Genomic DNA, 27,920 nt, shown 5'->3' on the forward strand with positions numbered 1-27,920 from the left:
CGCTAACAATTCCTGCTAGACTAGCTAGAAATGCAGTGGTACTGTTAAGCCCTTCAGGATATATATTTCTCCAAGCCGATTATCGTTTCGCTGACGTTTGAATTCGGTCAACAGCTGCAATCCGGCAACTTGAAAGCTCAACTGTTTTATCGCCTTATCCAGCACTCCCTTTAAGACTGTATCAAGGTTCTGGCTCCTGTAACCTCATTCAGCTATATTTAGCGTTGATTTAACGTAAGGAGTTCGCGGTGAAATGCTGACGACTGCACAGATGCATGTGTCCCTACAATTCAAATAAAACTGAACAACCATCAGCAATATGCTGCAGAAAATTCCCCAATTGACATACGAGAAAGCCAGTGATGGTGCATTTGAAAATTTAAATCGGAATGCAATCCAATGGAATTGGTTTCGGAAAATCGAAGATCATCCTAGCAGTGGGAACACACAACTAAAGTGTGTTTGAAGGCCTCCGTCAATGTCACCTATAGTGTTAGACTGAATCACTTTGGGCCTAGAGTAAACGATGTGACAAGATTTCGCTAGAATTCTTTGTGGAAACGGAGAATGTTTCTTGGTTGTTGATCAGGTGGCTGCTGATCTGTACGCCGAGCTTGGCAATTGATTTGCAAACGTTTGGTCACCATTCGAGGAGACATCTTCAGTGCGCTGTTGGTTGGGTAGTTGTGCTTGTGTTAATAGTCTATAAAGAGCAGCCTTTGTGCTGTAACCTGGATTCCGATTGGCCCGTTCTTGATCTGTATGGCGTCGTGGTCGGCTTCTGTGTTGGTTTGCGGCGGGCCTTTTTCTCCTTCATGGGAAATAGGTGAGAGTTCACAGGGGGTCATAGGAATCACCTTGAATATGGGCATAAAGCGAAAAGCATTACAAATATACATGTATCGCGATATCTCGAATATCGTAGCGACTGAAACTTGGGGCAGCCCAGTGCAGCACATTCAGTTGCCTGGAAACATCACAAACGAGAGATTCAGCTGGGTTCCAGGTGCGTCTCTCGAACTACCAAATTAGTTCGCAAATGAGTGTATATTCGCTTATTTCGTGCAATTTGGTTTCAAGCAGGGCATAAAGTTGATGGAAACTCTGGGATTGCGTCTACCGGATGAGCCCCAACAAGGGCGAAACCGGTCGTGGGCTTTCGACGAATTTTCAGCAACCTTATGAGTAGTGCATTACAAATAAAGCGACTGACTTTTAAGCGATCAAACGGGATTTCACGCACCATGACTGACTAATGCACTCAGTTTCTTGACTGCTTCAGAATAAAGATCATCCCGTAAGAATAAATTCGGTGTTTTCACCTCTGAGTCGTCCAGATAACATACTTCATCATCACTGAGCAGGTTATTCCATTCTACATTACAAGTTCTTCTGTGTACTCAACTTTCTGATCTGTTTCCCTTGATGGTGGTTTTCAAACGTGGAGAACTGCATATCACAAGTTGACAAACCCGTTTCACATTCGGGGTTGTCTTACATACCTCAGCAACCAACTCTAGAGAATTTGGAATAATCTCCTGGCTTCCTCGAAACCCCATACAAGGTGACTGACCACAACACCATTCACCGATCAAGCGAACCATGTTGCCCTGCATGCGGTGTTCATTTCAGTCCTCTCGGAACACAAAATGGTGTTTAGGCGTTCCGTGTATTCTAAAAACTTTATTACTTCGGCGAACGTCTTCTTCAGTTATTGGGTGGAAATCTGAATATCTAGCGGGATGACTTCACATGCATGGTCCAAAAATTATTTTAGGAAAGGCACTACTTATAATTTACAGTAGTAGCATGAGACCATACGTGGTTAGCCTAAGTTTTGAGTTCTTCAGCCTCGGACTGACACCATTGAATGGACTGTGTCACTTGTGTCGAGGCTTCGATGAAACTCACATACTCTACACTCACCTGTGTGATATGTGCGTGTCGCACTAGACTGTGGAGAATGTACAAGAGCTTCTGCAGGACCGTACGGTTCTCATCTGGCATTCCAAGCAGAATCCAACGTAGCAGGTCCATTTGCGTATTGGCTGGTACACCTGTGGGATAGAACAGTACACAAGAGACTCATTCCAATTTGTCAAAAGTCGCTGATGTCATTTCCAGACTACCCAGTTCAGCAAACGGACCAACAGCCACACACTCCTCTGATGAGTTGAAGGTGGTTGCGGGATTTGTAAAGTTTACATTCGTATCACTCTCGTTTGGGCAGACCTCCTGTCCTGGGGCAACTGTTCTGGTGAGTTCACACCAGAAGAAGAAGCTCCGGACTCTTATTAGAGCTCATCAACAGTGCATATCCAATGGCCGTCCCTGGGTTTGAAGTCCCCGCATCTGACGTGCGAGGGAAGCATATTACCACTACTCCACTAGTGCACTCTGGACTCGTCCGAAATTTTACGTCTGACGAGTGAGCATGTTCGCGCTTAAGTGATGTGTGCGAAACGCCAGGCGCCTCGAACAACGACTCAGTAACTACACCTTGGTTATGTTCATCTGTTTGTTGATGCAACAAGCTTTCAAAGCACTGTAACCACCTTTACAAAATCAGTTCTTCGATGGGTAAGCCGGTAGAAGACGCTGGTTCACAATGCTTCGAACGTCTCACTCTTATCAGTGGGAGTCAAAGTATCGAAAAAAAACAAGTTCCCCTTGTCAGTTGAGTGGAAATTGTCCCGAGAGTTTGTCTACGCAAGCATGTACGCTTGTTACTAAGCTTTTTGTAAGAAAACACCATGAAGCTCATGCATAAAATCCAGTGGTTGAAATGCGTGCATTATGCGCGGATATATTTTGCGTAACGCCATGCTTCTTTTCCAGTAGCAAGCACTTTCATTGGTCTGACAAGTCCAGATTACAAGCCACCGGGGCCAATGACGAAAGCATTGGATAGGTTACTTATTCACCAACCGGGAAAGAACAGCCTGAGCACGCTGACCGGGTCTATCAAAACACCGTCCCTCGTACACACACACACACACACACGTCACTGTCATCAGCCATGAAGGCCACTCAACCCCATCATTTACCTCATTTGCTCTTCAGTCGTATTTACCCGGATTCTATGCCAATCGGGATGACAGGTCCTATGGCTTCAGTGCCACGATCCTAGGTGTGTGTGTGTGTGTGGAGGGGGAGAGTAAGGACGGGGAAATGATGGGCAGTTTTCGCCGGACAGTCGTCCGGAGAAATACCATCGCCGAAGCACATATCAACCGAAAGCTGATTTTGGTTGGCGGTCTGCATGTATTTTTTAACTGCTATCTCAATTTTCTTCTATGTATGCTTTATCTATTCTATTAAACTGTTGTGAGTCCCGTTCTACTGTACTTCATGTATGCGTGCACGTATGTACACCATCAAACAATCTGCCTAGGCACTGTACGTTCCGGGGTGTCGACCCTACAACGGTGCCAGAGATAATCCTCAGTGATCGCGATTGTGTAGGCCAAGATGAATGATGGCTATCATTAGCTATCCATGTGACGACGTACACTACCGCAGGAAGCGGAGAGTAATGCCTGATCAAAGCGGTCCAAAACATCAAACCCGCGGCTGATCGAAAGCCGACTGAGAGATTGCTGGGATGCTTGAGTGCGTCTTTCATTGAAGTCAAATATCCAAACCACCTCCAGGAAAGCTTACGAGTAGTCTTGTGAAAAACTGAGTTCCTCAAGTCCTACAAAAATGTGGTTTTTGTTTTGTAACCACTCTGTTCGTGTCTCGCAATAAACAACTCCGTGTCCAAACGCGTCCTTCCCTTCATCCACAGGTGTGACTAGAATGAGTCTTATGGATGCCGCGCGTCAGCAGACAGCTTTTTGCATGCACTAAGTATCAGCTACTCGGTTGTACCCACTTGAATTGACAGTTGCACGTCACCTGTTGGGCACGCTGATAGCATGAGTTTGCCCCTTCCTGTTTAATCTTCGGTTTTATTCCCTCGGCTTTACACCGGGCGTTCAGTTGTTTTCATGTGCGGCTCAGTGCCCACTACTCGTGGTATCTCCCGTTGTATACAGGGTTTTATCGGTGACAGGCCGTTCCGGAAACGAATGTTAGCCCGCCACATATATACATGTATAATGTATATATATATATATATAATGTATATGTATACGTATATATTTGCACGGTCATGAAGACAGGTAAGAGATGCCCTCAGACTACTGCGTGTAAGATAAGTTCGTGTGATCTTTCTGCGTAAACAAAGCAAGTGGAATTCCATAGAGGAAAATGTCAGTAGCTCAACCACTAACCCACCGCTACGCACAACTACGCTCCCCAATAACGTATTGATGATGTCACCTCGATTGGTGATGAAGCGTTTACAATCAAATTGCCCAGCTCAGTGAACAAGCCAACGACCAAAGCAAGCGGAAACTGGAGAAATGCAATAATTTGCAAATGAAATTGGTGTTAATGACAGACTGAACTGCTTAGGTTGCACTGAGATCGTTTCATGTTTCACTTGGTACAAGTCGGCTTGGTACGGTAAGTTTTCGTGACACCACGTACTAATAGGGACTACGTCAGCTTGAGCCCCAAGAAACACGTCACCGGTAGTGAACTGTCAAGCAATTTTCAGCAAGCCTATGAGTAGCGGGCTGCATCAAGAAAATACAGGTCACACTTTAACCCACCACCTAATGAAGAATTGCTGCTTCCAAAACATTTGACGGACAGCGGATCGACTCCCCACCTGAACGTGTTTTGACGGATTACCTTCTCATTGGAACTTTGTCTATTAGCTGCCACGTTATTGGTCTACGCGTAGCATCGACTAGTTTTTCGTTGTCCTTGGTTGACTGACATGTATATATTATTAGGGCGAGTTAACTTAGCTCTTGTTACCGGTTCGAACTCGCGCGCAGTAAAAGCTCACGGCGATCCATTCTCCCGCACCCACACAGATCATGCTACTCCATGCAGCATAGTCATTCGGTGATCCAGACATAGGAAACGTAAGGAGGGTCATTGAGATCGAAAATGATTGAGTACTATGTTTTTGTGTTAAACATTACGTTCCATTTAGCTTGGGGATTTTAAGAGAACCAGCTCCGAGCGTAATTGGACTACACGACTACCAATGGAATAGCCGTTTTCGTTGGGACATTTGATTGGTTGTGTTTCAATTGTCCTTGACAGATGAGTCCTATTTTTAGTATCAGTTTTGGCCTGCTTTGAACTTTCCACGCGAGCATTATAAGTAGCCAGTTTTCGGTTGCACATGACACGCCTGTACGCGTCAGTGTTCAATCGATCACCTGATTCGCACGTTCATTGGCCAAGCGGATCAGGCTGTCAAGCGGCTATTCAGACACGGGTTCACGGTATTAATGAGGCATTAGGAAAACTGTGGTCCACAATAAATTGGCGAGGGAGATGAGATGAAAAAAACCCATATGGTAAAGCTCCAACGGGCTTGCTAGTGTATCTTTGTCTGCAGACGGTCTTTAGGAGATTCTCACCTACGTTAACAAAAAACTGGCCCGATAGAATTTGGAGTCCAGAAACTTACTCCCATAAACACTGACAAGCAGGAGGGATAATTTGTCCGTCAGGAGGCATTCGGGAAGCTCACGGAAGAACTGTTTCAGCAAGTCGGCCACGTCATACGGTTGCCATTCCTCGAAGTCGTTCCAGTCTAAAATTTGCCGTAACACCAACGGGGTAGATTTTAGGGAGCGTGATTGACAATAAACGGATAGATACACATTTCGGTAGTGCATCATCTGGGGACAGCTATTTAAGAAGTCGAGCAAATAAGATGAACTTTTCACGTACTTCAAAAGTTCATTTGAATGTGAATCCTCCTGGAGGATGATCTCTAATGAGGGTGGACAAATGCACCTTCACATCAATGCTAGAGGGCCTAACTGGTTATGTATTAGTCGAAAAATCATGAAAAGTCCTGGTCAAAGATCGTTTTGAGCCCTCGCAGTTGCTTACAATTGTGGCGCCTGGAAACCCGGGGCTCATGTGGTTAGCTCCGATGACAGTTTGGACATAAGTTCACAACGTTTAGAGAACAGTAATGGATTGTAGCCCCACTGTGTGAAAAAATTAAGCAGTGCTACTAAAAGTAAAGTTTCCCCAGGAGCTGCAAATGAAAGACCTGTAATACCCGGTAAAAGAATTTTTCATAAGCTTTTACCAACTTCTCATAAGAACAACACACGGTTTGGTTGCTCGGCTCCTAGAGAATAGACAGCCACCTATTAAACATTATTGGTAAACCCGTTCACTATGGCACTTCAGGTCTATTGAAGGGATGGGGCGAGATTGCCCAAGTGGTTAGAGCGAGAATTTACTGACTGGAAGGTCCGTGGTTCGAACCCGACCTCCGCCTCTCGACTTCCCCTGTCTAAGTTTGGGCAACCTGGCAGTATCCCAGACCCGTGCTTCATTCAGGTGACACATACAGCTGAACAGCTATTGAAGGGATTTCATGCAGTGATCCGCGCCAGTGAAATTCGCCTGTCTAACCATAGTAATAAAATCCACAGATGTCATGGGACGGAAAGACTGGTCAAATACATCCAAATGAGCTATTGATCATCTTCGTCGTTGAGCACAGCCAGGTGCAACTTCTCACGCCCAACCCAGGTCGTTACAGCCTGAAGGAACGGGGAGAGATCGGTTCTGTCTAAGAACTATTGCTTAGAAGAATCATGCAAAAACGATGATAGGAAAAAATTTGTTTAACATCCGGATATTCTGGCATCAGTAGGCCCGAGTGTTCATCCTTATCAGAGGAGTACATATTTCGACAACGGAATTCAGGGATAGAGAGGACCGAATTTCGGTTTGTGTTGAAGGATGATATTGTCCAGCAGTAATGTCATTCGAATGGCAAAAGATGGGTGAAATACAAGCTATGAGTAGCACGTACACAAACGGTAGACTGACTGACCGACTGAAAACCAGCTGTACTGTTTTATGGTTCAGAAACCAGCGCTCCAATGGATTAGTCCCTTTGGATTGAACGTCTAAAAACCAAACACTGCGCGTTCCCAAACGCATCAAAGTTTCCGAGAAATAAACTCATTTGGAAATCAATTTGGTTTTCACGAGAGACTCAACTGGATCTCTCGTTCATGATATTCTACAACTGAATGTGCTGCACACAGGCCGCCTCATGATTCAGTTGGCACGATATTCGAGATGTCGCAGTATATTTTCATAAAGGGAACTACTCACACGGTGCAACACATTCAGTTATAGGATATCATAAACGAAAGATTCACTTGAGTCTCTCGTGAAAACCAAACTGATTATAAAATGAATGTATTTCTCGAAAACAGTCCAATTTGGTTTCAAGTAGGACATAAGGTTGACAGAATCTCGGAAACTGCGCCTACCTGATGAGCCCCAAGAAGGGCGAAACCGGTTGTGGGCTGTTGAAGAGTTTTCAGCAACTTTGTGAGTAGTTTCCTTTATGCATCAAAGTTCCATTTCGCATCCAAAGTTACTTAAATAAAGGTGAAGGATTCAGTATGAAAAAGTACATTGTTTAAACCCGTATCTATTCTTTCACAGCTCGCATGAACAGAAGTGAGGTCAAATCTAGCACGAAACTCCCATAGATCTCTTGGAAACTTACACAAGTTTTTTTCAAGCTCTTCACGCAAACCCTGTATTCGGTCCTTGCGACCCGGACGCCGGAATATTCCATGTGCAGTCGCTCCGACAGTCTCGATATGTTCCATCATGTTGATTATCGCCGGTGGTAGTGGATAGCCTGTTCGACGTTGCCAGCTTTCCAGAGACTGGCCAAACACTGGTCCAGTGTAGTTGATCCGCCTTTCAAGGCCAACGGTATTTGCAGCACGTTTGACCGGCAGTTTGTTGATCGTTGTCGCTGTTGTGACTTGTACTGGTCGCCCTATGTCTACTGGTTCCGCAGACTGTTCCGGAACTCGTATGCCTTGTACAGACTGGGCAGTGCTGTTCGGCACATTCTTAGGTGCGGGTTCAGGGGCGTTGCCCGGGCTTCGAGACTTTAACAGCCTCCTACAAAAGAGATTATTTGTAGATAAAGCATGTTTACAAAGAAGAGGCAAATTCAGCTATTCTTGCCAAAAACAAACGACTTAGTTAGACAATCGTCGGGGTGATTTGATGGTTTACTCGGGAACGCAGAAACATGTATATGGTGAAGATTTTGAAGAAATGAAGTTAGAAGTCACAGGAGATAGGTTAGCCTGCAAGTAAATCCGAAAATTTGATAAGCACTGTGCAGCTGATTCTCATCCTTGCTGGAAAATAGCTGTGCGCAGCTGTGAATCTTTTGGAAGATATGCAACCATGTTTAGCAAGTGAACATTACACCCCACGCCCGAGAGCGATGATTCGCCAGAGAGAAGGCTCTCCTTGTTAGGCTAATGGGTTTTTCTTCCTGAGAGAATTGTTTGTAGTGTTGCGATATTGAGAAGCTTCATAGGAGATCTCATCCGACGACAGAAACCTTCCTATGCTGTCAGGCTTAAAACCGCTGCATGGCTGTGTGAAATGATCGATCTTCCGAAACGAAAGTAGTAGGATGCGTTGCCTGGCTTGCTCACCGAGCTTAGCGGTTGGAGCGCAGAGGTTCCAATATCAATCGAAAAGATGTTATCAGTACGCAGTTGGGTGGTTAGTTCCTCCTCTTCTGCTTATGGCGATATGGTCTCTAACACTATCGAGGTGAATTCCGTATGAATTAATTAGTCCGTCTGGAAGTCTTGTAGTTTCGTTTTTGTGATTTATCCAATGCCTTTGTTTCGGAAGTTCCGTCCCCCTGTTCCAGCTGGTCCTCTTTTTTCTGTGCTGTGGTCTGTCTACGTTTCATTCGCCTGGTCGCCCAAAAAATCTTCCATGTTTAGATGTTTTCCTTTGACTGACTGGTTCAGTCGTTATCGTCATCCTGTCAGCACCCGGTTCAAGGCCTTATCATCAAATAGTTCCTTGGGTTTGTAGGGGCTGGCAGACTGAGTCAATGTCGCTGTGTGATTTTTCTGTCCAGTACGGTGCCTCGACAAGCTCAAGCTAATTTTTTTCTTCTATGGGGAAGTATCTGGAGATCACTCCAAAGGAACTGGTTCTTCTGTTTTTGTGAACCCAAACAAGTCATCCTCTAGCAAGCTTGCCTTCGTGTGTTCTCCTGGAAAGGTTTCTTCCAGACTGTCCGGTATAGATCATTGCAGACGAAAGAATCAAGTTGCGCGAAAGGCATTCTGCAACTAGCCAATTACGGAAGAGCCATTCGGTACGCTTTGGGAATTACACAAACTGAATCAGAGTAGAAAAAATACCCACGCGATCAGGCATCGAGGATGCCTCTTGGACTAGTGATACACTGATTGCAAGGTCCGCTGAACAAACTAAAAGGCAATCAGATACAACCACCTAATTACAGCGCCACGCCGCTTTCATCAATAGCTGATAATTTCACCCCGACTGATGACGAAACGTTTGCAATAATGAAGCTATTCAGCTCAGTGAACAATCTGACCGTCCGAACGTTATTACGTCCAAAGACAGTCCGGGATGTCCCAGGTTCGCATCTCTCCGAAGATACTTTGAGGTATACAGCGCTGACGGTTCTCAGAGGGGAAGAAAGAATTCTTCAGTGTTCTCCAGCATACACTACTTTGTATGCAAGAAGCACTCTGTACTTGGATTCAGAAGCCCCGAGTATCATTAATTCACCGAGTCCCAAAATATGAGCCGTTTGCTTCTAAAATTCTAATGCATTAGTGACTACTGTGTTTGATTCATGGAGGCAGTATGGGATTAAGTGCGCGAAATCAACAGCAAAAAACCTCGGCACCTTGAGCCGAGGAAACAAGCTTAGGCTTATTGGGGTCCTATTGAGATGTTCGTTCTTGTTCAATACATCACAACCCATAAACATAGCGACATAGCACATGGGGTAATACTACCGCCAGATGACAAAAAATGTAAACGCAGTTGAACCGCTATACCAAGAACGCTAACGGCCGGAAAGAGAGACATTGCGGATGGCGCTGTTAAACGAACCTCTTCCGTCGACTTGGGTGTAGTTTTTGTAACTCATCTACATCCATTATTTAATTTAAGAAAGCAAGTTAGACCTATCCAAGATACCCTAACCAAGGAGGCACTTCGGCTGATCCTAGGTGCTCGTTAGATTAATTATATATTACTCGCTGCATCTAAGTAGCTACATCAACACGTTAAATTTCTATTCGTTCTCGGGACGGATTCATAAGCGCTGTAAGAGGAAGGAAAGCAGGCAATATGGAGGGGAGCCCACTGTAGATAGGAAATAGATAGGAATCGGAAAGAAACTTGCTCATGCACAGCAGTGTGCGATTCCCGAAACCTTCAACCCACTCACACGTATCTGTTGTTGCACGGTTCATTGATAATCCTTTTCGAATAAAGGGTCAGCAATAAAGTAAATGAAAACCAAGATCACAGATTCATCTGACATGAGTAAGTTGTCTATACGATCAAGTGAACACTCAACCTTAATTCCGATGAAGTCCTAAGCAGATGGAATATTTGTGTCCCCCTGACACCACTGGCGTCTCGTTCGATTAGGCTAACAAGCTGCTTGGTTATGTTACGAAGGGCTACCAAGTCCCAATTTATCGGTATATGTGGGTACGCCTCAACGATAGAAACAGTGTACTGGGGTTGGGAACCGTTTGTTTGTGATACTTGTCTCCGTATCGTGGGCCGTTATCATTCTGAGCCAGCTTAAAGTTCTATGTACCCCATGAGTTTACGATAAAGATGACAAGGTCGCGCGTGTGCAAGCGGCGTGGCTACACTGGAATAAAACGCTGTTAACTTTTCCCATTCGCAAGTGCCTTTGAAATGAAATTTATAACCATTCGGTTTGCTTGGCACATTATTCAGCCCCGCCACAACTACACGTTATGTTTATTCACAGTCCTTTACATAACACGGATGAACCTATTAAAGCCATCCGTTTTTCATGATCTTCTCCTCTCCAATTTGACTTGGGAACAACACATTTTCAACAACTCCGAACCATCCATATGGCACTTGTGGTCGACACCGAACAATATTTTCTATAAGAAGATATGACCTGCTGACATGGCCCTAGGCCTCACGTTTGTTTCAATCAGCCAAATAGGTTTTGTCCTATTCGTGTATTTAAAACACCATAGACCTGGGAGCACTTGGTGGACATACCTGAGTTTCAGATGTAACTTGGGGGGGGGGGGTTGTTGTTGTATAATCAGGTGCTCCCCAACAACTTCCGTTTCGCATCGCCCCATACAGCGTCCACGAAGGCATCGACGCGGCATCCCTGTGGGCACACAGGGCCCCTGCCCATCACCGATAACGGGGATTCGTGTGCTATCCTATGGTTAATTCAAATGGACCCTTGTTTCACTCACGTCGGATGAGACTCATGATCAAGAGCAACTTGGAGGGTGGTCAGTATGATTGAATCCGTGGGTACCGTGCGCAGTCCAAGTGTGGCCTTAATAATGCCTCGCACACTCTCTGTACGCAGTACACTCTTTTGGGACTTGTTTGCATACGAAAGTGAAACTTATCACAAATTGAATGTGCAGAAAATCCGATGGAAACGGGAAACTTCCACAGTGTTTATGTGACAGCGGGTCCAGAGTATGCGCCACTATCCGGACCTCTTGTCCTGCCACCTAACTGAGCTTGGAAAATAAATTACGAGTATATGTTGGATCCGGATTCTAACCAGAAACCATATCACTTGGTGACACCCTACACCGTCCGTTCCTCTACACTGGCTTCGATGTGTTCCCATCTTTAATAACCTTGGTATGTCGATCCCCACATCACTAGCAATATTGTTCCTCTTCAAAAAAACGAAAGAGTGAACAATTACATCTTTATAAATGCAAATTAGCGGAACGGTATTGGTCATTATCAGCGATTGTCCTCGACCGACCTAATAGGTGAGGTTGTATGGTTGATACATTGTGTGCGCTGTCCTGAAGAGACAGGATCTTACAGAGGTGGACGGTTTGTGCCCCTGCATAACCCACTCAGCCGTACTGGATGTAGCGTACTTGTGACGTCCACACAGGCTTTCAAACCAGGTTGGTCAATGGGCGGAGTTCTCCTGGTCCTCCGGGGTGGGGGTTGGAACTGCCGGTGTGATGACCTTACCTCAACCACCGATGCCTCGTGGTTAGACTTTTGGGCCAAAGGCTTTCACTGAGGGCTCCATTCGTCCGGCTGTCTACATATGGGCGCCCTAGCAGTATCCCAACCCACGTACAACCATGAAGTGTACATTTACAGATAGTCTCATGCCCCAACGACCGTTGATTTGTGCAGTAATGGTCGCCTCTGTCAAAAGCGTGATTCCGCTGCTGAATTAGGCCGATGGACAACAGAGTTCAAGTACACACATGGCATAGGAAGTGTTACCTACCCTTCCATTTTCTATCCGTTTTATGGAACCACGGACTTACCGCCCTTTTCTCTGTTTCGGATTCGACATTTGCCGATAACCGACTGCCACCGTGTGAAATGAACGGCTGGACAGCACAGGAACGGAGGCTGCTTAATGCGGTCGATTGGGTGGAACGAGTGAATCCGGCATGTGATGACTGCACAGTACTTTGTCACAAAAACCCTTCCGCAGTATAGTGTACCTCATAAAATGGCATAGAAGCGAGCAAATCCAAACAGTACAACTTGATAGTTGAGCCATGTAAAAGAAAGACGTAACTCGAAGTTACCGAAACGCACTCAATTGCAAATTGACTCGGTAGCCTCAACTGAATCCCAGCAAACTTATGAGCAATACTCTCAAGCAAACTTTGGGGTAAAATTGCTACAAACAGTACACTGGAACCTGTTATGTTCCGGAATGAAAACGAGCTCGAACGGAAACCCGTCGTGCGAAAATCTTACTGGTTGGCTAGAGAGAACTTAGGGATGGGAGGGGACTAGCCGTGACCCTTCATCAAACCGTATACGAAAAAAAGGTCTAAAAGTCGTTCAGAAATGCTTTAACTACGTTTCAGTCATCCTTCAACTAACTCTGCATATCATCACATTCGTTCCAAACGCTGCACTAGGCAGTTTGACATTAAAAACAATTCGATCTGAAAGCGTCAAAAGGTCACCTGATTCGAACGTAAATCATTCAATATATGAATAAATCGACATACGAGTAAACGGTGTGCATAATTTCGTATCAGATCGTGGTGAGAAGGATTTATATGTACTCTTGTGAGTTTTGTAAATATTGCTGATATACTACTGATGTGCTACTCAAGTGTGTACAAAACATTCGCTAGTACGAAATGAACATATCAAGGCCAGGTGGTATGAAAAAAATCCTCATAGAAAACCAGGAATGAGAACACAGACTGAAGTGCTATCGAAGATGGTGCGTGTATGTATGATATATGTTGTTGGTGCAATCGACAAGTGAATGTAGTTAAATTATTCTAGGAAATCGGCAGCGAGGCTATCGAAAAACCTAGGTACGACTATAGACTCAATGGGTAGGGCAGCCAAGAGCGGGGTGAACCGGAAAACTCAGCGAAAACGAGAAGATTCAACAAAACACTGTAATGCGATAGATTTGATACTTCCCCGTAAAAATGGAAGGGTTTGGGGCTTCCTAAACCGGTCAGCACCAATATGTCGATCAGCCTGATCACGGAAAACATGACACCGTAACAGATCACAGTTATGACTTTCCCGAATCGAAGAACTCGTGCGAAGAACAGTTAGCTTACGGCAGCAACTATCCCAAATAACTAAGGCTTATTTGATTGACCTTACTGGTGAATCAGGTGAAAAAGGCTTACTTAAACTCAGCTTCAATTTGGGATTCTGGATGCAGGATTGTCAACTGTCAGTGGATATTCAGTCACACTTAAGTAAAGAATAGCAGTAACAACGAAATTCCGGTGGACCGTAGAGGCAATCTGCCATCACCTCTCAGGAAGGTCGAACTGTGTACCAAACGCTAGGAAAGTCCCCAGAAAACGGTCAGTTGCAAAGAATTTTCCCATATAAATAACCCATCAGAGTGAGGCTTTTGTCAAGATCTAGTTTGGAACAAAATATCAGCGATTGTATGATAGAAAAGTGGAAAATTCAGTGTATAAGAAGCTCAAAATAGAAGAAAATGGGAGATTGGTTGTGTCGTCAAACATTCAAATGTCGCGCGGACTCTATTTGGACAAAGTATGAGGATGAGGCAAAGGGTTTTAATAGCTGCAGACAACAGCTAGAAGCTGATAGACTGCAATCAACCGTGAGACTGGAGAGTCTGCCTGTTATCCGCATTGTCTGGTCAAGGTGCCATTCGACAGTACATGAGTTGGGACACATAAATAACCCCTGTCAGTGGATAAGCATTGTACCCGCGCAATGTATCCGACAATGAGGCTTTTGTCTTAATCCTGCTTACAGAATAATATGAAGTGGGTTGTACGCATAACCACCACTTGCGAATCTTGTGACAAAACTGGTGAAAATAAGTTGCCAAATCAATTTGTGAGAAGGCACAAGAACTGAATGACCCGTTGCGCAAGCAGCTAATAAGAATGATAAAGCCTGTAGTCATCAATTCATCGATTGACACTTTTAATGGAATCATATCTTTGATCCATACCTGCTAGTTACTCATAAGCAATCTGAATGTCAGTACGAGCTGGGCACCGATCAGCCACGCTCTGGAATGAACCACATTATCAACACTTATATGTAGATCGATTAATAGTTATGCACGGATTCGCACCACATGTTCGTACCCAAACAGCACAAAGAATAATCGACTTTGTGACATATACGAAGCATGCAGTGCCCCAAACTGCGGTACAAGCATTTTATTGATATTTACGCTGAAGTCGATTGGCTACTCTTATGAGTGTACATAGACTGCACCTTGCAGCACGGTGATTGGCCGCGATTTATCCGAAGTTTTATTGGACAGCACAGCAAACCGGAAACAGATGCAGACGCACGATAAAAAAAAAGTGGGTAGTACAATTACAATGGATTATCTACATAGGTGGGAATACACAGACATGCAAGTGAACAGCTGTCCCATCACCACAGGCCCGTTATGCCTAGATGGCGATAATAATCAAAGAGAACCTACAGTAGAAGGATAGCAAAAAAAAACTAATTAAATCAATCTACCTGGATGATATGCAGCTGCTGTGTGAACAAGAAAAAAGAAAGGATAGAAATTGTAAGAAAAATAAGTTGCAAAACATACAGATAGCATTTCGTGGGTTACATGGGGTATTCAATCCCTAAATGAGCTCGAGATAATTTAGCTGTTTAGGCGCAAGCTTACTGATCGAAAGATCCGTGGTTCGAACCCAACCTATGCACCTTGACTGCTCTTTTCTAGGCTTGTGCAACCTGGCAGTATAGCAGCCCTCGTGCTTCCTTCGGGTGACATGGCAGATAGACACCGAAAGAGTGTTAGAGCTGAACGATTTCATTTCATTTCAATCCTTAAATTCATTCTTTACCGAAGAAACCGTTAGGACTCGTCTGGGTGCCAAGAGGAAAAGGTACGGATACGCTCCTCTACCATGAAGATACAATTTCGAAAAACACTAAAGTGTTTTTTCAATGGGGTGTTACTTTTAGCAAAGGCAGACAATCAAAATAGCCTCTGAAGGTGTTGACTCTTGCATGAAGAATTTGGATGCGTTGAACAGTGTTCGTCATGGTGGGCTGAAATGTTTGATCCTGACTGGAGTGAACGTTCAGATACCCGATGGCGCTTATGTCTGTGTGTGAGTGTCACAGTGCGCCAACGTGATGATCCGTCAGTTGCAGTCACCTGAGTTATCACCAAAGTGTACGAGTTATCGATTTATAATTCAGAAAGGACTACGTAGGTCCACATGTCTGAGGAAAACTTAATCAAATATATAGCTGTTTCAAGTGTTCATGCGCTGCTTGGTTGCTCAACTGCTTCGGACCCGCATCACAAGCGAGCCATCAACTTCACACTGTGACCAAACTAAACACAGCCAAGCCCAGTCCGGCTAAAAGGAGTCCGTTAATATGGTGCGATAATAAAGCAATGGTAAACATTTTCGTTTTCGCGTGACTGACAAATCTAGACCCATGAAAACGGCCGTTACCCTTTTTGTGTCTGCTGTTTTCAGCGTAACTAGGCTAGTTCACGAACCCATAAGTACTATCGTTTGTAAAGGAAACCAATCATTAGGTTTCTGAAAACTCTTCGACAACCCACAACCAGTTTCGCCCTTCTTGGGGCTCATCAGGCAGACGCAGCCCTCGAGTTTCTGCCAACCTAACGTTCCACTTGAGCCCAGATTGGACTGATTTTGACGAACACACTCATTTTCATATGTATTTGTCAGAATCGGTTCAATTTCGGTTCAAGTAGAACACAAGGTTTACAGAAACTCGGAGACTGCGCCTACCTGATGAGCCCCAAGAAGGATGAAACCAGTCGTGGGTTGTCGAAGAGTTTTCAGCAACTTTGTGGGTAGTTCTTTCTGTGATAATTTATGGCGATAGCTTGAATATCGTGCCAACTGAAACATGAGGTGTCCTTTGTGCACCACATTCAGTAGAAGAATAGCATAAGTCTCAAGTGAATTACTATCGAATTACAATCGTTTGTGTCGCATGAATATCATTCAATCAAGCACAGATATGTGGTCAACGGGGTGTGAATTCAATCCAGATCAAGCAGTCCTTGGCAATTACACGAAGATTTTGTCTTCAAAATTGGCTGTAATCTTTCACATGTACATATAAACGCCTAAAACAGTTGCTGCGGGCTATCGACAGGAAATATGTGTAAACAGGATACCCAACGCAACGAGGTTTAGCTTCCGGTGTACAATGGAACTGTGGACATAATAGCATCATGGGAACGATGTAAATAACAGAAAAATTACTGGCAATATGTACATATATTTCACCATCCTCCTCAAGATAAATTTTAGTGGCCAAAGTTTGATATGCGGCTGGCTAGCAGAGGGTACGAGCGACCTGGAGACCAAGATTGCTTCAATATAAAGTAATAACTCTTAAGCTTGAGGTTCAGTTGCGATTCCACCCCAACTATGTCCCAACCTCAGCACTCACTTCAGTATACACATCACCTGTTTGCCGACCCCAGGAGATATCTTGCACGCTCCGAAGTAAACGTCACATGTATTCAGCTTATAGTTTCTGAACCGAGGTATATGTCTCCACAAGTGCATTTCAGTTGCACGACAGAGATATAGCCCTGGGATTTTGGCCCACTTAACGTCCAGGGGTGCTTTGATGGGGACTGTCTATTCACATTCGAAATGGGAAGATGTAGTAGGCTGCGAGAAGCAATTCAGATGATACAGGAGGAATGGTTTCAGGAACAGCTCAAGGAATTTACAACCATCCAGGAAGAAAGAATGTGGGGAAAAATCATAATCAAAGTATGAATGATCTCAATTCTGATCCATTTGTTTTATATGTTTAATAACGTACGGACTATGTATCCATGAGGAGCTGCAAATAGTTAGGTTATGTTTTTAGTGTCTTTTGGTTAAACGGGTGATGCAGCAAGAGCAAAGGAGCCAGAAATCAAAATGGAGAAACAAAGAGCAACTCAAACGTCAAATCATGTAGTTTTTTAATGAATACCCCTGCCCCCGTTTTGATTGGAAGGGGTTTAAACCATACTAAACCCATACTAAACGAACCTTCCAAAAGTGATAACGCAGAGACAACACTTACTTGGTAGCGGAACAGACAAGAACAGACTGAATTAAATTTATAAAAACAACTTATAAAGTAGTGAGTCACACTTACCAGTTAAACAGGGAACGGCTACCACAATACTTCTCCACCAACGATGTCAGCTGAACGAGTGCCAGCTTGCGCAGAAGAGCCAATTGATGGGCATTCAGTTGCCAGAGGGATATGCGCTCCGCACCTTCGGAATCAAACCAAAATCCAGAATCTAGTTGTGTGGTCGGTGGTGATGATTCGTCTGTCGTGTTAGTTGTCGGTTCGGTGGATACAATGGGTTGCCGCTTTCCGGCTTGTGTCAGGCGATCAACACTGCCAGACTCCACCAAATTGGACGGTGTTTTCTCAATCCGAATTCTCGGTTGAGGCCGAATAGAACTGTCGTATTTACGCGATTCCTTTGTGCCTGTACGAGCACCGCTGGACCACCGGAAAGGATGATATCGGCTTATTCGTCTGATTATATCGGACTTACGGTCGTCCTCTATGTCGACACTGAATGGTATAGAAGGAAAGATACTTTTACACTACTAACCAAGTGTCAGTAGTCAAACACACGGCATTTCACGAGAATAGGATGTCGGATTGTGCAGTGCTTCAGCAAGCTTACCTAGGTTCTGAAAGTCGGGGTTGATTGGGTGTTGTGACTAACACCTCCGGTGTATCTTTTATTTCTATTCGTGGCGTCGTAAGCTGGGGATGCTGGTATGCGAATTCCAAATGAATCAAGTCAGTGATTTGTTGGCGAAGTTGCTCATCCAGTCTTTCGTGAGATGGAGCCAAAGTGGATGAAGACGATCGTCTAGCCATAGAGCCTGGGTCACTAGAACCACTAGAAATCGGCCGAATTCCAACAGAAGTAGGGTACGGTTGGTGGCCGTTGGGCATTCTTTCGCTGGAGGACAAGAACACTCGGCTGGGTTTGAGGGACGTGGAACGGGTTGGGGTGGCTAAAGGTAAGATCAAGGTTAATCCGTGGTCAGCCGGGATAGCAAGCGAGGCTTATAAAGAAACTACTGAGTTGACAAGTTCGTTCTTCTGTTTTCATCATTAGATAAAATGCCACTTCAATGTGAATAATACACAGACTTCGCACTCTAGAATAGTTTTAAAAAAAGGGAAACAGAATTAGTTGTGTAAGAGACCACATCCAGAGCTGAAAGTCCACCATCGTTGACGGAACGAACGTGAGTTACACTTGATTATCAGTTAGACTGTAGCTATGACAAAAGAGGGCTAAAAATTCTGCGCATTACAGTCATTACAGTCGACGGTGAAGAAAACAGGGAAAAAGTAGAAAACTAATCAAATCAACGAAGAATTCAGTGTTCACATTTCTGATGCATGACCAATCATACTGCTAGTATTTCTCTTGTTGTAAAACACTGGGGTGATGTGGACTCACGAGAGCTCAGCTAATGACTCCAAGAGATCAGGAGAACTCGTCATGCCGCCGTTCACTGATTAGTACTCATCACCAGGTTCAGACGTTCTTCTCGTGGCACAGACAGAACATTCGCGTGAGAGTAGGACAGAAAGTGCAATCAAAGAACAAAGGAAATATGACTACACCGGTCGATTTGCATTAACCCACTGTGGATGAGTAGTACTCACGTGTACTTAATGGACTAGGCGCTGTTACCGATGAGGAAGTCCTTCAGAACACAACAGTTACAAGGAGTACACCAATGGCCAGACGAAGGTGCATATATTACACAACCGAAAGAGACCAGTGCACTTTTGGACACATTGTACCGGTTCATACTATAAGCATCAACAAGTGTATGTTCATATCCCTGCACAGAGTGTACCTGTGTCAAATCACACAGACGGTGAGCATGCATTCGCGGATCTAGCCAAATTAAAAGACTAGCGTGAATGTGAGTGCTTTCTCAATGGTGCAATTCTGGTTAGCAATGGGGATGCGCGCTTGATTTTATGATTGTTAAAATAGACATACTCGTTCTCAACGTTTGTTCGGCCACAGGCGGATCTAATCTCTTCGGCATTTAGGTGTCACCTGATCTATTGATACCCACTGCCGATGCAGTGACGTGTGCGCTTCACTTAAATAATAACAGTAAACAGAAAAGTGTATTGCATTGTTTGAACTTCAAACAGACAGCTGGACGAGTTTGTTGATCGACCAGTTGATCTCGTGATCACTGTTCTTTAAATGGGCTTTTCTTAACCAGCGTCACCGATATTCGGTCATCAGAAAACTTCCCTTGTAAACACGGTTACGATCGAATCCCGCTGGATAGTCTTCGGGAGATGTTCTGGAGGATATCGTTAGTTCATGTTTCCCAAATTTGTCGAGCCATCCTAGTTAAGCATGCTGAAGTTCTTGGGGGTCACCGCCGCGGAGTTGCATCGTCTTGCCGGGGTGAAACGGTTTCCTTACCTCACCCATCCACTGAACTTTACCGGAGTATGCCCATATTGGATCTAGGCATTCTCTCCTGAAACAGTTTGCTGGCTGTCCACATTTGGGTCTGGAACAGGTGAAAGGTGGCCGTTGCCAATCACTGCCAACTTGTGGCTTGGATTTTGATCCACAGGCATCAGTCAGGAATCGTTTTCGTCCTCCTGCCTGGATTTTAATGCCACAGCTGTATTGCAGGCCGCTTACAGCCACCACAACCATGTAAGCCATCAGTAGTAACCACAGGTTCTGGTATGTGGTTAAACTACGTATGAACATTCCACCTCTTAAAAAATTCACCTGTTTCACATCTATATTCCCAATTTTCAAAACGTGGCAGTACGTATACAGTGGTGTAATCTTTCGACGCGATGAAACCATTGAACGACGAAATCCACGTCTCTATGCAGGTACAGGAGCGTGGGGCTGGCAAACTGCCCAGGGGAAAAAGACGATCTAATTGGATGGCCGGGAAAGTATATGTGGAAAAGCGATATGGTGAAATTGCTGATATCTTGAGTTCGCCGCCTCCACGGCAGCGATATCCAATGGTACCTACTCGGTTTTCGTGGGTTTAGGAACTGGTCTCTTAATTTATGGGAATCAAAGTAACAAATTCGAGATAGATTAAATAACTTTCCTAATTCCCCCGAGAAGCGGCTTCGGCTCAAGATTATTCATCTTCGGAGTTTCCAGTGTATCAGGGAATTTCTCGCTATGGTCATTTAAATTAGCCGCGTTGATGGCTGCCGTATTCTTGAGCGAGGGCACAAGATTGACCAGTAATGGCACACAAGGGCAAGGTATGTAGTCAACATCAGGGATAACGTCTTCAGTGTGAGACCGTCACATTTCTGTGATAAACGTAGGACGACTCAGCCTCAACAGAACAGTTCTGTTTCAGGGTATTCTCTCCCTCTCTCTTCTGTGAACGAAACTGGGAAACTGGAAACTGGGAATAATGTACAGTTGGTACACTGTCTCTAGCCGATAAAGGCACCAGACAGTACGGCTATTTGTCTTCAGAAGTTTACCTTGGTTTAGTCCTGGAGAGGTAATCTCCCAGAAGAGACCCTGAAGAGTGATCTCTTCAGAGAGTGACAACTGTATCGACAGATAGGATAGCCTACCGATGATCCGTTCAGACAAGAATGCAGATGATTTACCACCCTAAAAAGTCACTTTTCATCCAAGCAGTCAAACCACAATTTTCACACGCTTCCTAAAAGCCCAGTCACGTACAATCCTTGATCGTTATTTACATAAAAGCACTTTTGTTCTCATGCCGTCAGCGGATACGGAAAGGTCATCACCTCAATAAAGGTCATCACCTCAATAAAGGTCAAGCCGTGTTTACCCATATAACTTCAAAAATAACAGTGTTGTTATCTACACCAGCGAGGCGTTCCAGTGCAAATGGTTTGTGTACACACGCACGCGCGCGCACACCGCAACATGGCAATTCCCAGGGTGTCTGTGCCCGAAAGCAACACTGGCCTTAGCTATCAGCAGCTGTGACGCAATATGACGGACAAAACACCTGGCCTCTGCGTTCGTAAGATAAAAGGGACATCCGCACATCCCTGAGAGGAATACAAACAATCTAAATGAAAGGTGGAAGCACCGGTTAGACAAATATGGAAATTCTCATCAAATAAGAGCGCAGGCAAATTCGAATTTGCGAATTGTTTACGAGTACAACTCTCCGCTGGGATGTGGACTGCGTCCTCATTCAAAGTATGAAATTTTGGACAACCGTTAAATTTACAAGTTCCGTTTGAAAGGAGAAATATACCAGGTTAATTGTGATTTAGGTTTAATATTCACTGGTCAGCAGGGGGAATACTCCCATCAATGGAACAGACTCGGACTAATTTTGCCTATCGATCGACCAGTAACCAATAACAAACGACCATAGGTCTGGTCAACTTCTTTTGAGCCACATGCAGGCTTGGGTGGAAAGTGTTAGGAACGAAGTCCTGGGTCAGCCGGGTTAGGATTCGACGCTGTTCAATCTTCAGAAACAGGCGCACAAACCTCGTCACACCATTGTCATCCGCGAAGTTGGTCAAACCATGGCGCACCGGTATTGAACAGAAATAAGTGAACAATTCTATTTCTTTCGAATAGGGTTGTTTAATTCCACCATATGTGAGTCGTTTCGCATCTCTTATGTATCCAGATCGCTCACTGCACAGAAACCCACCGAGAGACAACCCATCGCATGACAGCGACTCCTGGGAAAAACACGCCGCCATGAAAGTAAAAATACCTGACTCCCCTGTGGTAGTATCTGTTATCCCAAATTTTTTCATCATCAGCATTCTTCAGATTTGTCACAGTATTCCCACATCAGACAAAGAAGGACGTGTTTTCCTGTCTTTTCAAAAAAAAAAGATTCATGTCTTCTTTGCTCGCAACTGACTATGCGTCTACCAATCGTTCATTCACTGCACGACTTCGGCGTACTGCGGCTTCTTCTACACTGTCCTGCCGAACTCATCCTGTTTGCTAACTTAACGAAGAACAATAAGCGTTCAGTTGTAGCACCCTTTCGGTGCCTAGCTGCCATGCCACCCGAAGGAAGCACGAGGGCTGGGATACTGCCAGGTCGCCCAAGCCTAGACAGGGGAAGTAGAGGCACAGGTAGGGTTCGAACCACGGACCTTCTGGTCAGTAAATTCGCACTCTAACCACTGAGCCACCTCGCTTGTTTCATCAAAGTTAAACGTCGGACCCCAACCACCGTCTCACCTTGGAAAAGCGTAAAATAGCCCGAGTGAAGCCGCAAACTGCAAGAACATATTCGGACCCACATACTCTGAAATACGGTTATTTAAAAAGCTGCAAAAAATCAGTGTTTTCCCAACTTCCCAAGAATAGTTGCATATTTTGAGTGGGCTAGTCCCCGAAAACTTGTCGCAACCACTACTTTTTTACCTAGTAAAATGGCTACGATCCTCGAACAACGGCAAAGTGACTTACGAACCGGGGCTCGATCGATCAAACCCACGGCTTAAATACAGGAAATTGTGTAACCAAATATAGCAAACTGGAAAGCAAAAATGGCACAAAAAGTAACTGATACTGGAGACTATTCATGACAAAAATGCGGCAGACTGTTGCAGTAAAATGCAAACCAAGCGTCGTGCAGGATGATATCAAAGCATGCTCAGAAGCACAGGCGAGAAGATTCATGCTGCGTTTGCAGTGAGATATTGGGGAGCAGCCGCGTATGTCAGCTGGTTAACAGTCGTCGACCGGAAAAGAGCACAAGACTGGTGTTCCGGAAACTAGGTGGTGTAAGGGTGCGGGGGAACTAATAGTTAGTGTAATGGAGCGTTTCCCAACTACTGCAGCGAAATTGCCCTTTCTTCAGATCCATACAACTAAGTTACCCCAGCTTACGTAGAAATCGCACGACGCCGATTGGTTTGGTCATGGTCACACACACTGGGTTCTGATTGGCTGCTCGCTCGTGAGCCTTCAGTTCACACACAACCACTGCCACAATAGGAACAATGCTTCTCGGCTTTTCAGTCTAGATTGACGTCACTCGCGAAGTAACGATTGAGAAAAATACGAGAACAGCAGTTTGCGTACAAATTAAGTTGATAGGCTACAAACGTGGCAGAGGAGCACATTCGTGCAATGGAGTATCTATAACCTATACAAGTGAATGTCCCGATAAGGGGAAGGGCAGCATAGGGTAGTTGGTAAACTGCTGCCTCTTTCCGAGGCTCAAATGCCGGTAACCAGTAGTGCGAAACCCGACTGTCGTTCAGATCGTACATCCATATATATGCATACCTCGGATCCATCTATCATTTCCACTGTCCTGTAACCGTCTACGGTTTGACTGAGCATTTTTTAGCACCTAATCCACGCCACAGTTATATGGCAGTTTCTACATAAGGCTTTCTACGTGCAATAGAAGTGAACCTGCCTACTTCGATGTATTTCACCGTTTACACACTTATTGTTTTGTATTATTTCAGAACACATTCCCGTCACAACACAGTAAAATTACTCTGTTCGTTCGGATCGAGTGTATCAGGTAAGGGAACTAAATCAGGCCTAGTGTTTGCCAGCTCGCGACACCAGGGAATACTACCAACTCGCGCCACATGATGGCTGATCCAGAGATCCTCGCCAGGTCGCGACACCAGGGGACACTAAAAACTCTGTTGTTGTTTTATACAGCGCCACATGATGGCTGATCCAGAGATCCTCCGTATGTTTAACAGAACGCATCTATTAAGGAAATCTGACCTGTTGGCATATCCGATACGACTATCAGCGCTGTGGTTGGTTCGATCTTACAAGCGGCCAATCAGCAGGATCAGACAGGTAAGATGATACCGGAATTGCCAGCAAAACTGGCCTGACAGGTTGCTGTGCTCAAAGGGAATAATAGACTGCCAAACACAGTCTAGCGTACACGTGATACCAGTATCCCCCTCATATCCAAGCTGTAACGCATTCATACCCATTAGTATAAACCACGTCTCAAACGGATATCAGTAGCGTGAAAGAGCGGAAAATCTGTTGGACTGCAACAACACTTATGCAGTTTCATTCATCTACCTAGGTCGCTCATCCGTCCTCTACAAAACTAACGATATTTTGGTTCGAAAAATATCGCCGATTCTCGGATGTTCCATCCACTTCAAGAAATTCCCTCTGTCAATAGAACAGCACTCTCGATGATAAATAAACGAGGAGGTTCGTGGGTCCCTGAATCGTCACATCTGGTCAATACAACCTAGACAAACGTGACACCGGCAGCTGCTGATGGACGGTCTTTGAACTTACATTATTCCACCCAAGTTCCAAGATCTACAGTGTCACGTAAGTCTATTAGGGTAGGCAATCGGAGCCCAGCATGCTAACTGTTTAAAGCAAATCAGCATCTTGTAGAAACATCTGAATTAGTTATCAATAGGGTTGTTAAGTGCTTGGAGGTTTTCAGCTGTCTTTGGTGGAGGGTACTCAACTCAGCATCTTCCTCATCTACTATACCGACCAGTACAATCCCCGCGGAGCCAAACGAATACGTTCTTATCGGGCTTGTACAAGAATACCCCAAGTTGGCTGTTCAATAAACCTGGGGGAGATTGATGCATCCCTGTCACAAATCCACAATGTTTTTGTCTCTCTTGACCAGCGCTTGGCGCTATTGTTCATCAGTCGTGCAAGCCAGTCCATCCAAGCAGGGTGGCCTGGCAGGGCCATTATCTCTAGGTTAGAGGAAGAAAGCCTTTGATGACTCAGCTAGAATGGGGACTTCACTCGGCACAATCGAACCTGGGGTACTAATCGCGAAATATGGGTAGTGAACGGTTTGTGAAAGTCTCTTGTTTGCACAGACTTCGTTATATTTCAAGACACCATCATATATAAGTTTCTGTCTTCTCCCTATATCACGTACTTCCGAAGACGTCCCTTTATTAAAAAAAAGCGTTGCAAATAAGTGGACGAGTTAACTGTTAGCCTTTCTAGTTCTAGCCCATAGCACTTCGCGCATTCAAGAAAACTCTGCTAATCTCACTAGTTGTTCTGTCTCTCAGTCCCTTACCGAAATGCCTGGACATTTCATAAGCATTTTATCCGACAACGATTGATAAATTTTCCACGATTCTCTTCAAAACCTTACGGCCATCCTCAGACCTATGCGAGGTAAGTTGCTAAGGTCGATCCAGAATCTTTCCTGTCCGGGGCAAGTTTAGCTCACCTTGGAGGCGTCTTGTCTGTTATTCACTCGTTCAAGGGGTTCCTTCCATCCGGGGACCAAGAGGGTCTAACAAACTCTAACAATGGCACATTAACTGTCTTGGCTTTGTCGATGTCCACGATGCGAATGGAAACTCCACAGATTCCGTAATTATCACCCATTCATACAATTTGTCAGTGGACACTGCTACTGCTGCTGAAGTCATGGCAGAGGATGGTGCTGATGTCTTGATAGACAAATGACAAACACACCTCACTCCCTGGAGTCTCTGTGATGAAGTAAACTCGGTTTTGGTGACAAGGTGTATAACGAAGGACTGGCGAGGTACAGTACGAAAACCGCTTCAAACAATTGAAGAAAGGTGATGGCACCCTGATGAACAATGACGGTTTAAGGAAGAATAGTGTACTGAATTACACCAGAACCAAATAAGGTGCAAGCATATTTCTTCCACAGAATAACTGTAAAGACGCGTGCCGTTCCAGTTTATGAGCGGAACATGTAGGCTGCGTAGCTAAACACTGTTGCAAATTACGATGGCGTAACAGGCGAGCTTCTGTTATTCGCCAACCGGATTCGTTTCGAAACAGCCCACCGCCCGCTTCGGATGAAACGATTTTGAGGACTGGGGATTATTCACCCTGATGAGATATTACTTGTAAGATTGATGAAAACTCCTAGACACTCATCTGCCCATCCGTCTGATATGGTGTTCATTAACGAAACAAAGCTGGCGGCCCAAAAAAGCGTGAGATAGACAACGTACTATCCAAGAGTCTTCATCAACCTTATAAGAAGACGCGTAAGACGTTCCATTTTGCGTGTGATTTGTACTCGGTTCAGTTCCACTTTAGTGGACAATCAAGGGTCACGTGATGAGATCGGACAAAGCCAGCTCTTAAAATCCTCATACAACTAGTGGTGGTCCCTAAGATCTGTGCACCAAATTCACACAAAAAAAGTCAGCCAGGCGGTATGCCAGCTTCCTAGAACATCACACAACGCACTACCAGTTATGTAACTGCTTCCGATGGCGACAGGTAACGGGGTTTGTGCACTCGCACGATAGTAGATACACAAAGTCCAACTATGGACAGCCAGAATGACAATCGACACTGGCCACGTTATTTTTTCTGGACAATCGGGTCAATTGCGATCGATTGGACGAACGAGCCGACAAACAGGGTGTATTGTGCGCATAGCAACATGGATACAAAGTGAATGGTGCGCGGCATCGCGGACAGAGAAGTTGATTTCGCAAAAACGGGAGTAGCAGGCAATGCAGGCATAGAGGTCTACTGAAACCAAAATAGGACAAACAGCGTTGCTTACATGTCAAACTTGCTTGTTCGGCTGCCATACAAAACGATGACAAAAGGAGATGGGGGGGGAGGGGTGCACAGATTAGGGAGGACTTGGTTCAAATTTTAAAACGGTTGATCGGCCGAAGCTTAATAATTTGTTGGTTCAGTGCCAGTCAGCGGCGAACAGTTCTTGTGGTAGAAAATGACAACAGACGCGAGTGTCATTTGTAGTGCTTTGCTAATGTGACCGTCACAATCCGCAACACAGTTATCCAAGTTTACTATCACCATGAGAACATATATTCAGAAAAATCTCAAATCTTGTGTTTTTGCTCCCCACCGGATGGAAAACAGTGGTACAAAGAGCGAAACGGTTGTGAAACTATGCAAAATTAAGATTCTTCCATGGTATATTCTACACAGATAAATATATTACGGTGCGTTTGTCAGAAATGCGGCAAAAAACATCCGAGAGGTAGGAAAACACGAAATGATGGTGAGAAATGAGCCCTTGAATAAGGATGTCTTGTCTTACAGCAGATCCATGGTAATAATGACAGTAATAATAGTAATACTAATTGGCAGGAACACACTAATAGTACTGCCATACTATGGTAGACAGGTGTGAGTTCACTTCCGGGTGTGCCTCTTCCTTCATACAGGCGTGCATGTTGACTTGGTAATCGAA

General features: G+C 44.7%; 2 protein-coding genes across 2 annotated transcripts in view; one reads left to right on the top strand and one right to left on the bottom strand.

The window, feature by feature from the left end:
• T265_14911 (hypothetical protein) overlaps nt 1-27,920 on the bottom strand; it is a gene marked incomplete at both ends in the record, with an annotated part of 62,033 nt that overhangs the window by 11,059 nt on the left and 23,054 nt on the right. Inside the window, 5 exons of the mRNA XM_009175779.1 lie at nt 1,927-2,057; nt 5,540-5,665; nt 7,625-8,034; nt 17,830-18,264; nt 18,380-18,719. Of these exons, the coding sequence (XP_009174043.1) occupies nt 1,927-2,057; nt 5,540-5,665; nt 7,625-8,034; nt 17,830-18,264; nt 18,380-18,719 (1,442 nt within the window). The remainder of the gene's footprint in view (nt 1-1,926; nt 2,058-5,539; nt 5,666-7,624; nt 8,035-17,829; nt 18,265-18,379; nt 18,720-27,920) is intronic.
• On the top strand, nt 320-15,533 carry T265_09639 (hypothetical protein; the record flags this gene model as incomplete). The annotated part of the gene is made up of 6 exons (XM_009175769.1): nt 320-456; nt 590-680; nt 712-1,006; nt 2,839-2,911; nt 6,291-6,419; nt 15,395-15,533. The coding sequence occupies 6 exons, from the start codon at nt 320-322 to the stop codon at nt 15,531-15,533; spliced, it is 864 nt and encodes a 287-aa protein (XP_009174033.1).

Source organism: Opisthorchis viverrini (genome assembly GCF_000715545.1).
Source record: "Opisthorchis viverrini unplaced genomic scaffold opera_v5_291, whole genome shotgun sequence".
Classification (NCBI taxonomy): Eukaryota; Metazoa; Platyhelminthes; class Trematoda; order Opisthorchiida; family Opisthorchiidae; genus Opisthorchis; species Opisthorchis viverrini.